The following is an 11,922-nucleotide window of genomic DNA, read 5'->3' on the forward strand; positions in this document are numbered from 1 at the left end:
AAAATCCCACCATTCCACAGGAACCGCATTCACCAGGAGGCTGGAGGGAGATTCACTCCCTCCTATGATGAAAGAAAATGTAATAAGCAAGCACACACAGGGCCAGGTGGCCACACAAACCCAGCCCTGAGCCCACATCCTCAGCCATTACCTCTTTTCTCAGAAAGTTCCTGAAAATCATGCTGATAGAAATAGAAAGAGGGCTTCCCTGGTGGTGCAGTGGTTAAGAATCCGCCTGCCAATGCAGGGGACACGGGTTTGAGCCCTGGTCCGGGAAGATGCCACATGCCGCGGAGCAACTAAGCCCATGCACCACAACTACTGAGCCCATGTGCCACAACTACTGAAGCCCGCACGCCTAGAGCCCACGCTCTGCAACAAGAGAAGCCACCGCAACGAGAAGCCCGCGCACGGCAACAAAGAGTAGTCCCTGCTTGCCGCAACTAGAGAAAGCCTGCACGCAGCAATGAAGACCCAACACAGCCAAAAATATATAAATAAAATAAATTAAAAAAAAAATCCTAGCAGGACTTTTTTTTTTTTTTTCGGCAGGCGGACTCTCAACCACTGCGCCACCAGGGAAGCCCCAGCAGGACTTAAAAAAAAAAAAAAAGGAATAGACTGTGGCCTTGCGCGCTGGGTGCGCGATCTACCGCAGTCGCCACAAACCATCCTCGGGCAGTGGGTGAGATCCAGGAACTGACAGAACAGATGTGGACCATCAGACGCGTCGGCCCCTGACGTCACGTGGCCAAGGGCTCCGCACCACTGCCCACAAGGACGCTGAGTGCAGAGCCCAGGGCCCGCTGGTCCTGCCGGAGCCCACGTGCTCCTCGGGTTCTGGGAATAACCACAGCTCCGAGTTGGTCCCCAGGCCGTGAGGACGGCGCTGGAGCCTCTGTGCTGCAGGTGAGAACTCGGGGTCAGGGGTGGGGAGCTGTGCGTGGGCACCTGGCCAGCTGGCAGGCCCAGGCCCAGCTCCCCAGGGGCTGCTCGCATGGGCGTGCGGCTGGTAGCAGCGGAGCTGGATGCCACCCAGGGCGCCACCGGGGGACAGGTGCGCTGAAGGTCACCTGTGTGACAGACGCCAGGGGCCAGCCAGGGGAGGAGCGGTGAATTACACGGGACACAGAGGACACATCCCAGGGCGACAGTCGGTAAAAAAGGTACGAAACAAGACGGGACCGACCTGTGCAAGCCAATTAGATGACTTCACAACCTGGAATGAAGCGTTTTCAAGGATGGCGGACCTCGGTGAGCACACAGAAAGTAGGCCAATCACTCACGGTGGTGGGGCTGAGGGGTAGGTGAAGGCTGGCTTAACGGGGGTGCTACATGCACTGCCAGCACAGGGGCCTGGGGCGCACGGAGCCAGCCTCCAGGGTGCCCAGATCCAAGGTGCGAAGGACAAAAGGTGTCCTGCCCTGTGGGTCTCCCAAACCCACGAGGATGGCACCCCAGGACACAGGCACTGGGCTGACTGGTGGCCGCAGGAAGTGCCAGAGGCCAGGAGACCCCCCACGCTCCCAGCCAGGAAACCGGGCACGGGTGCAGAGGGAACCACGGGGATGGCTCGCCAGCTCACAGGACGCGAGGAAGCAGCTCCAGGAACACGACCGTCAACTCCCCCAGATCCGTTCACCCTCCCAAACACGGTGGGCACCCCGTGCAGGATGCGGGCAGGCAGGGCCTGGCCACCCGCCCAGCACACAGGCCGCCAGAGGGGGCGTCAGCGACGATCTTTCCAGGGAAGGCAGGGGGCGGGCCACCCCCCAGAGGGAGAACGCACCCACAGCGCATGGGCTCGGAGGCGCGGGGAAACTGAGGCCCGGCCAGGAGGCGGGGCGGCTTCCCAAGGTCAGCCGCCGGTGGGAGGAAAGCCAAGTCTCAAGGAGCAGCCTGGACGAGAAGGGGCTTCCCTGGTGGCGGAGGGGGCGGGGGAGCCCGGGCCTGGGACCCCCTCCCTCCCGTGAGTACCCTCACGTTCTCGGACCCTGGCCTGATGGGGATGAGGCCCCTACACTCATGTCCCAGCTGCCCAGCGCTCCAGAGGCATCAACCCCCAAACAGACACCCAAGCGGGCCCCGCCCACCCGCCTGCTCCTGGACACAGGCTTGGGAGTCACACTCGCCACCTCTCTTTCTTACCAACTCCTACTGGCTCTGCCTCCACACAGACTGGGGCTCAGAGCTCTGCGGGGCTGCAGAGTCACCCTTTGACCCCAGGCTCCCCCACGGGCGCTGCCGGACACACTGGCCTCCTTCCACCGCCCGGCACCTCCCTCCCCAGGGGGTCCTTCCCCAAGCTGCAGGGCCAGGTCCAGCACCCTCTCACCCCTCGGCCACAGACGAGGGCCAGAGGGCGAGGAGTGAGGGAGTCAGACAGGCGCCCCGGCCCTGACCCGGAGGAGCCTCCAGAGACAGGTCAGCTGCAGTCCCGGTGGGGCACAGAGCTCACCTCTGGAGACAAGCACAGCTGGGGCAGAAGGGGAGGAAGCAGTGCGTTCTGGGGCTGGTCTTATGCTCTCCTGGGAGCCTGGTCCTGGTCACCTCCAAGCTGTTCCACGTGGAGCAAGTTAGAAATGAGACTCGCAAATTCTGCAGAAAGATCTCCAAGGCACGTGGGAGAAACACAGGAAAGCCTCACCCAGGAAATCAATCTTTTCTTTGCTGTTACTTACATGTATTCAAACAAACAAACAAACTATAAAGCCAGCTGTTTTTGAGAATCCCGCTTTAGAGTAGACAGAAGATGCTAAAACTGCCAAGGTGACACCTGATGCCCTGGGCAGCCGGTGGCTGCACCCCAGCTTCGCTCGGGCAGGAAGCAGGCAGAGCCTCGAGGGAGCACTCCATCTGCTGGACGCAGCGGCGAGAGAGAAAAAGACACATCTAACTTTACTTATTTTTCTTAGAAAAAGCACAGTTATTGCCACGGAGTCCTACAAGCTCGCACAGTGAAGCCACAGGCCCTTGGAGGTCACAGCTGGGAAGGAGATCGGGTCCAGCTCTGGACCCGATGCTTGAGATGCAAAGCCAGCACATCAACCTGGAAACGCATCCCCTCTGCTTACCTCCATCAGCAAAACACCTTTATTAAATATAAAATGCCTTCCGGTCCAAATCATACGCTGCCTTCAGATAGGAAATAAACAGTCCTTTTCACAACTAATTCGAATAGTTAGAATACTTGAAAGCAAAAGCGAAACAGAAAAAGCTGGCATTCTGAATCGTGGCTGCTCACTGGACCTTGTCACACACACAGCTGCTCTCCAGAAAAGGCTTCTCTTTACCATCAGACGAAACACTAAGTGTGGCCAGAGATCCGAGGGGTCAACAGCGAGGGGGGGATGGCTAGTGGGGGCCCAGGGGGCACAGGTCCTGTCCTGTGCTTATTGAGCACTTTATGTTTATTGGGTACCTGGGCTTCTTTTGGGGATTTGCCCATCTACATAAATCCTGTGCCCAAATTCACACTGGACTCATTTGTCTTTTTCTTGCTAAGGTGTGACTGTCTTCTTGACCTCAGGCCTCCACTGCCTCACCTCTGAGGCTCTCCATCTACCTGTGTGTCTATTAGGATAATCTGTGCCTCCACCTGGGAGAACTCTCCTTCCAGAGCCCATGCTTACTGCGTATAGGAGCTATTTCTTCTTAGCTCTCCCACTCAAATCTAAAATTAAATATAGCTTTTCTAAAGAGCTATTTTTTTCTTTCAAACTCTCAAGCAGGCCCAACTTCCCCACCATCCCGGTGATCTCTTTTCAAGAGCTTTCAACTCAAATTTTAGCGCGTGTTGCCTCATCCGGAGCCTTCTGCAAACTGAGTGTCTTTCGGTAATTCACCGAGTTTACAAATCTGTCCCACAGTCTAACGCAGAGCGATTTTCCTAGATGATCATATTCACCATTTTCAACCACAGCTGACAGGGTGATCTTGTGAGGCCTCAGTGAACACCCGTGCAGCTCTTTGAGCGATCAGAGCCCCTTGGTCGGAGGGAACCCTAAGCGTGACGCCCTGCCGCCCAGGCGGCAAGGAGAACCACACGTTGGCCCTTCCTCCTCCCAGCCAGGGTCCGAGGACTCCGGGGGGCAGGTCGAAGCCTCCGCATCAGCTGATCCTGCCCGGCTCGGCCTGCGTCCGGCCGCGGCACTCACACCGGCCTTTCGCGGGGCCGGGGCGTGCCGGTCCCTGGCGCCCAGACGCCGCAGGCAGCCGGGGGTGGTGGGGCCCATGGTCCGCAGGCAAAGGAGGTGGGAGGGCAGCCCCAGGGTCAGCGGTCAGCACGGAGGGGCAGCTCGGGGGCCTCGGGGGCAGTGCAGCAGAGATCGCAGCACTGGGGGCCTGAAGGAGGCCGGGCAGGGCACTCAGGCCAGGCTGGAGGCCTCAGTACATTCCAGCAGACGGCAGAGGAGCCTGCCCGGGAGGCCAGGGAGTGGACGCGTGGGACACCGGGCGCCGCCTGCCACGTGGACTCCGGGTCTCCAGGGCAGTTGAGAAACGCCCCTAGAATAATGACTGGTGGTATGTGAACGAAGACGGAGGCAGTGCAGGGGGAGCAGGGGGAGCCTCCCACGTGTGGGAGGGGAGGCTGGGCCTGGGGGCGCGGCGGGCCAGCGGGCAGGCAGGGCGGACACGTGGCGGGCGCCCACAGCCGGTGCCCCGTCCCTGCTTCCGCCCGCCGCGCTGGCCTCTGGGTCTTGCCTGCACCCTCCCCGGCCCTCCTCATCCCTCCTCCGACTCACCCGAGTTTTGTACGAAATCTCATCTCCTCCGGGTTTTCATGACCCCTCTGCTGGAGACCAGGGCTCTGGCCCGGGGTCCCCGTGATCGCGACCTGCAGCCTCCAGCTGTGAAATTCACAGTAAAGCAAAGCCCAGGCTGGAGCCCTTCTGTGGGAAGCACGGATGGGCAGGGGCAGAAAGGCTGGAAGGTGGAAGCCTTCTGGGCCGGACATTCCACCAGCACGAGGCTCGGATCCCAAAGCAGGTGCTGGTTCAGGAACTCGGTGACACCTGACCTCCTCCCCCAGGCATCTCCCCTGCGGGGCTAGGACACCCGGTAATTCTGTGTCTGCAGAAAGGGAGCTTCCAAGGCTCCGAGCTCCCCACTTGCAGAAGCGGACCCAGGAGGCTGCAAGTCCCACACAAAGGGGCCAGGGCTCAGGCACCGGGGTGCAGGGCCCACCCCACTAGCACTACCAGCAGCCTGGTCCTCGAGAATGTCTCCCCGAGGGATTGAGAAACACGGGAGGGGGGAGTTGGGGGCAGCTGAAGCGGGGCACCTCTGTGTCCACAAACAACACACTGGGCCGGAGGGTGCCACCCGAGTGAGTGCCAGGGCCCAGAGGTAATGTCTGCCAACTGGCTGGCTCACCACAGGTGGCTATGAACCCCTGGCTGTGTCGCAGGACACAGCGGTCCCTGACCTCAGGGCTCTCGCGGCCGGCTCCTAACTGCACCCCTTCTCATGTTTCCACTGTCTGAAGCCAGGAGCATCCTACCACGCCTGGCGGGTGGCCAACAGGAGCAGGACACACGGGAAGGGGGGCCTGGGGTGGTCCCCAAGGCAGGGATGGAGGATGCAGTGAGAACCCCGATGACAAAGGACCCCCCCCCCAACATAGGACAGGCCTGAGAGGCTCAGACCCAGCCCCTCGCTGCCCGCCTCTCACTCAGCTCAGAGCTGCCCAGACGTCAGACCCACCCTGGCTTGTGGCTCAAGGAAATCCCTTATCTCCAGGGCCCTTACTGCAGGGTTTGAAGAAGAGAATCTCGAAATTCCAGACCTGCGGCATTTCCCGCTGCTTCCACCTGTTCAGCAAATACCTGCAGGAAGCGGCAGGGCCCTGGCCAGAGTGTCCTGGTCCCTCTACTGTGGGAGCCTCTCCAGCAGCCTCGGGCTCTCTGGGGCTCCCAGCTGCAGGCAGCCCCCCAGCTGGGCACCTCCTACTCACCCCACCCTCAGGTACCGAGAGCACCCCCAGGACATCCCGGCTCGACCCCAGCCCAACGGCTGGAGGCCCCTCACCAAAATTCTGCCTCCAGGCCCGCGGCTGTGGGGAGCCCCAGGGAACATCATGGCCCTACCCCCAACTTCAAGGGGTTGCCCCCAACCACCTCCTGGCTCTAATCCCAGCTTTGGGACGGCCCCTCTAGCTGCAAGGCGACCCACGGTACATTCTGTACCTTCCCCAGCAGCAGGCAGCCCCCCAGAACACCCCAGCTCTGCCCACCCCGCCGCCGGTTGCAGGGAGCCCCTGGCCCGCCCGTTCCCTCGTGGGCTGGGCTGGGCCCGGCACTGGGCCCTGGGGCTGCTCGGGGGAGCAGGAGTGGAGGGGAGCCTGGGGCAGCCCGTCCCCCAGCCGGGCCGTCACTCCTCTGGGGAAGCGGGGAGGGGACCGGTCTGACAGCTCCTGAGGACCAGGTACAGGTGAGGCAGGGATGGAAGGAGAGGGCGGGGCCAGGGCAGGCAGCCGGGAGACCACTGCACTGGGGGCGGAGACTGGCCTGGAAGCAGAAATGGCCCCGGCCACTCTGGGGGGAGGGAGGAGGGGCTCCACATGCCGCATCAACCCCGCCGTGCAGGGTGGTCGCAGGCCAGCAACCAGAAGGAAGGGCGCCAGGGTCGGGGACCAGGGGTCCAGCTGGAGAGACCCAGCGAGGACGTGCAGGTTATGAGGCACGCGCACAAAAGCGACCACTGGCTCCTCCCTCTTGGTGAGAAATATCTGCTGCTACCGGAAGGAGGTTCTGTCGCTCGCTCTGTACGTGGGACAGCTCTTACCCCTCCAGGGCTAGCGAACAGAGCCCGGCAGAAAAGACCCCGGCTCGGGGCGGCGTTCAGTGCCTGGTCCAGCCCATCGGCATCCCCGCCGTCTCGGGCACTGAGGTCGCGCCGCGCTCCCGGGCTCCTCGGGCGGCAAGGAACAGCAGGGCCCGCCGGGTGGCCCGTCCTCCCCGGCCGGACCTCAGGACCCCGAGCACGACCCTGCAAGGTGAGGCCCAGCTCTGTGTTCCCATCCTAGGGGACTGAAAGGTTAAAAGCGCGAAAGATGTAGTTTAAAAAGCCCTTAAGCGGCAACTAACTTTTTAGGGAAAATAACTCACTCCTCTGGGTCTAACATGGAAACACGAGTCAGGGGTACACAGGCCGCAGTCCCAGGCGCCTCGGCTCGGCCCCCATCCAGGACCCCCGCGGAGCGCCACCAAGGACGCTGTACCCAAGAGGGGCCCGGAGGCCGGCGGCCGTGTGCGCGGTGGCGAAGGGCATTCAGCCACGGTTACGCCCCGGCCCCCACGGCCGGAACGTGGTCAAAACACCAAGGAACGTGTGCATGGCCAAATTACTGCAGGCCTTGCACTGACGGCCGAGCGGTGACTTGGGCTTTAGAGCAAACCCGCTACCGCATTTCCACAGGCTATTTCCAAACACACGCTTTCCTCTGGGCTCATTTCAGAATAACCTACAGCAAAGACTAAAGGTTTACGGGACACGGAAACACCAACCCTAACTTGCAGCGAACCCGCGAGAACTGGGCTCGGGCCCCGCCCGCTGGGGATGGTGGCCCTTGTCCTGGTGGCCCTTGTCCTGGCTGTGTGGGTGACAGCGCGGGGGCAGGTGGGCAGGGCCCGGCTTCGTGACGGGGGCTCCTGGAGGCCGTGCTGAGACTCGCTGGGTACCGGAGCCCACAGGGCACCTCCTCAGACGGTCCCCGGGGCCTGTGGGCACGGGGCGGGCCGGGCCCACTCTCAGGGACAAAATCCTGCTTTTAAAAAATGAGAAATAAGACCGTGCTTTGCTCAGCACTAAGAAATGAAAGCGAGCGTAAGAGAAAACCGTGCGTGCGCGCGCGCGCGCATGCGCGTGCGTGTGTCTCACTTCAGGACAGAAGAACGCAACAAGTGAAAAGGCGAATCCTGCACCCTCGAACCCCCGTCTCATTGCTCAGCGTAAACCACAACTGAGTCTCACGCTCGCGCGCATCCTTCCAGAAAATTAGGATCAGATTACTGGAGGCTCCCGGCGAGCTGGAAGAGAAAGCGGCGGGTCAGACATCTGCTCTGAGCCAGCCCGTGCGGCCCGGAGCCCGGGGACAGCACAGGACCTGGGCCTCGGCCTCCTCACCTGGACATGAGGACACGGCCCCGACCCTCCACCCGCCTGCCTTCCGGGCTGCGCTCCCGGGTCCTCAGGAGGACTCAGAAGGGGCCTCTGGGGCCTTGGCCTCCCAGGTCCCCGGGGACACAGCCTGCTCCTCCCACAGGACACATGCTCTCCTGCAGGGCCTCCATCTCCTGTTCCCAGTTTCTATTATCGCCAGCCCCTCAAGAACACCGGCTTTAGGCCGGGCCACCTCCCCGTTCATCCGCAACCCCCCCCCCGCCCCCCGCCCCCGCCCCCAGGCACAGCGCTGGGGCCATGGGAGGGGCTGGATGAAGAGCTGCTCACTGTGGAGTCTCCTGCGCGGAGCGCCCAGACGTGAGGGTCGCGAGGGGGTGCAGGCGGGCCTGGTGCGTGTACCTGTCGGGGGCGGAGCACTGGGGCCACCGCGGGTGTAAACAGCAGCCTTCCCTTGAGTGGCTGGGGAGCGTGCAGGGCGCCGGCTCCCTGCCCCGGAGCGGCTGCCCCTAACTCGGCATCCAGACAGAGCCCCAGACTCGGGCATTTGGATCCGAACGGGGAGAAAAAGATCGCCCACTTCTGGGTAATTAGACTCCACGCAGGCTGCCGAGCAGGTCTGTCCCTGGAGTCACCCCTCCTGTGATCCTCTCTGAGGACTGGACCGGGGGAGGGGTGCACGCAGGGCCTCTCCCTCCGAGGGCTCAGTGCCAAGGTGTTTGGGAAACCAGGCTGCTCTCCAGGAAGTAAACTCTCGGTGACACTGGTTCAGGGGGTTCAGAAATGGGGAAGCACCAGAGCTGGAGGGGATGTGTTCACACCCGTGGCTTCCAGCGGGAAGTACCCAAACACCCGGTGACGTCGAACCACCGCCTGACTCCAAATCACAGGGCGATGATATGATATTCCACTATTCATGGTTTTTCAGGTCTTAACATGTTGTTTTCTGTCCCAAGAGATGCTTAAGCTCCTCGCTAAAGCTGCAGTTAAACGACAGATGGGCCAACTGGCCATTAATCCCCAGACACGCAGCAGCCCCTCCCCTACGGCAAATGCCAGCAGGTAAGCATAGGCACACTTACTGTTCTATCTCAACTCAGGATTTAGGTGAGCTTCCGAGCGGCCCCCGGGTGTCTCGGACATTGCAGGATCCATTTATGTATTGATTTCGGGAGGTGGGCTTTCTTTGCTTGGAGAGGCCAGTCCACTCTGCTCAAACTTTACCGTAACAAAGTGTGGTAAAGGCGGAAAGCTTTGCAGAACATTGTTGGTAAAAAGCAAAATGCTTCTGCAGACCGGGACTTGGAAATTGGAGAGTACAGACTACACCTGGGGCCTCAGACCCGTGGGCAGAAACAGGACTTTGTTACAAATACACCGAGATTATTCCGACCCGGCCTCCGAAACACTGCAACAAGGTACAAACAAAGTATCCCTCCCTTGCAGGCAGGTGAAAACATGTCACGCACCTGTTCTTTTTTTTTTTTTCCCCACGCACCTCTTCTTTTTCTGAACTCATCCAGATGCTGAGGCAACAACAGCCCGCAGCTGGGATCCTCCCATCCCCGGCCCTGTGACCCCCACCTGAGGGGGGCCAGGGTTTCAGACTCGGCTCTGACACCTGTCCCTTCGCTTGTTCATTCCCTCAACAGGCAGCTGGCTCTCCGTGTGGCGCCTCCATCTCCTGGGGTAGTGAGCACAGTCCCGGGCGGCACAGACCTGAGCCCCCCGCCCCGCGCGTCCGCGGTAACGGGGGCTGCCAGTGCGACAGGGACACAGAGGAGGCCCTCCAGGGCGCAGGGGGCTTCTGCTGGTGGAGATATTTCACCCCAGACCCGAGGGAGGGGCAGAGGGGCGGGGAGAGGGTGGCAGGGGCAGGAAGAGGACAGCTCTGCAGCAGCGGGGAGCCGGGGGGACAGGCCTGGGGGCACCGGAAACCACCCGAAGGGCTCAGGGCTCCATCCCAGGGAGCCCCCTCCAGGGTTCTAAGCAGCAGGAGGAAGCCCCTGGAAGCAGGGGGCGGGGGTGTCATAGTGGCTGGGGGCTCACTCAGGAGCTCAGAGGAAGCCACCGAGAGCCCCACCTGGAGGAGACAAGGGGGCGTGTGAGCCAATGAGGACGAGGGGCGAGGCACCAGGGGACCGCGGGGGGGCGGGGTGGGACAGCCCTGTCCTTTTGCATCGCCGGGGGGCTGCCGCTCTCCGTTCTCCGCCCCCCCACCCCCCAGTCTTCTGCCCGTTGCTGCTCTCACTGACAATCAATCACCGGACCCACCAGGGGGGCGGTTAGAGAAAAGGCAGGCGTCTGGGGAAATGACAGTTTTAGAGTGACTTCAAGAACTTTTCACTTTAATATTATTTCAGATGAGTTACTTGACACATTAAAAAAACTCCGATCTTCCCACAAAAAGTGTTTTCCCAGTTGGAGGTGTACGCCCCACCGGCTAGACAACCCCTGAAGACCCGAAACTTCCCTGCTTCTATGCATAGTTTCGGAGTCAAAGAAAGGCCCTCCTTTGAGCAGTCCTACAGCAATGCGAACACAGCTCACGGTCAGCTCAGAGATCCCACCAGGTCAGAGAAGTGTCCCTCCAGGTCGGGAGCCACGTGAAGGCAGGGGACAAGGGTAGGGGCCGCCCTGCTTCCTGCAGCCGCCGTCCGCCCCTCAGCCAGGGCCAGACCACCCCACAGATAAAACGTGCCAGAAGCAGGCCGCCTGCGCGCCGTACCCCAGGCTGGACCAGGCTGGACGCGACCGATTCGGGCCGCAGACTAACCCCCAAGGGAGTCCCCCAGGAACAACGTGGAAACCCGCAGACGCAGAACCCTCCTGCCGGCAGCTCCAGGGGAGCCCACAGTCCGCACCCGAGCCGCCGGCACTGACTCAAGGGACCAAAGAGGTCCCCACACACGAAGCGCATCAAGTGACGAAGTCACATCCAGGGGGAGCCGCTCCGGTGCCGCGCGGGGCCTGCACGCGGCGGCAGTGGACGCCGGGACCAGGAGAGCGCGCGGCGCCGACCGACCGGGGTGCGGGTACGAGATCGGGGTGCGGGGGCCGGGGATCCGGGAGAGGGGGATGGAGCCGGGAGCGCGGACCCGGGGAAAGGGGGTGCGAGCCAGGGTCAGGGCGCTGGCGGCGGGAACCAGGGTCACCGGAACCGGGGATGGGCTGAGGACGGCGGGGGCTGCGGGCTGCGGGTCGCAGGGAAGTGTGGCGACCGCGGGCGCCGGGGCGCCGCGGGGCTGGGCCGCGCCCAAGGTCCCCTTCCCGGCCCCCTCCGGCCGCGCATCCCCGACGCTCGGCGCGGCCCCGGGCCCGGGCGGGCTGGGCACGCGACCGACACCCACCTGGGCCTTCTGCAGGGCGCTGAGACGCAGCTCGTGCACGAAAGGGTTCCGCCCCGGGGGCGCCAGCCGCCGCGCGTCGCCGGCCCCCGCGCTGGAGGCGGGGGCGGCTCGGGGATCGCGTCCCCGCAGCCTCATGGCCGCGCCGCCCACGGCTCGGGGAGCGGGGCGCCGGGCCGGGCGAGGAGCGGGTCGCGGAGCCGGGCGCAGAGCGGGGCGCGGGGCGCCGGGCGCGGGCCCAGGATGCGCGGCGTCCGGAACGGGCCAGGCGCGCGGCCGCGCAGGCGCGGGAGCGGAGGCTGCATGACGTGGGCGGGGCGGGGCGGGCGGGGGGCGCCGGCGGGGCGGGCGGGGCGGGCCGGGGAGGGGCGTGCTTGTTCGCCCCGCCCCCCGCGGGCCCGGAGAGGCCGCCCCGGCGCGCGCCGACAGCCGGGCTCCGCGCGCTGCTCGCGGT

At 63.0% G+C, this 11,922-nt stretch overlaps 1 protein-coding gene across 3 annotated transcripts in view; it reads right to left on the reverse strand.

The window, feature by feature from the left end:
* LPCAT1 (lysophosphatidylcholine acyltransferase 1) overlaps positions 1 to 11,668 on the reverse strand; it is a 41,080-nt gene extending 29,412 nt beyond the window's left edge. For 2 of the 3 annotated variants that reach the window (XM_028492788.2, XM_055086503.1), the window contains exon 1: positions 11,472 to 11,668. In XM_028492788.2, coding sequence (XP_028348589.2) covers positions 11,472 to 11,606 — 135 coding nt within the window. In that variant the 5' untranslated portion in view covers positions 11,607 to 11,668. The remainder of the gene's footprint in view (positions 1 to 11,471) is intronic. The other variant, XM_024123965.3, reaches the window with a different exon arrangement.
* Between the last annotated feature and the right edge of the window lie 254 nt (positions 11,669 to 11,922).

The sequence above is a fragment of the Physeter macrocephalus genome, chromosome 8 (genome assembly GCF_002837175.3).
Source record: "Physeter macrocephalus isolate SW-GA chromosome 8, ASM283717v5, whole genome shotgun sequence".
Classification (NCBI taxonomy): domain Eukaryota; kingdom Metazoa; phylum Chordata; class Mammalia; order Artiodactyla; family Physeteridae; genus Physeter; species Physeter macrocephalus.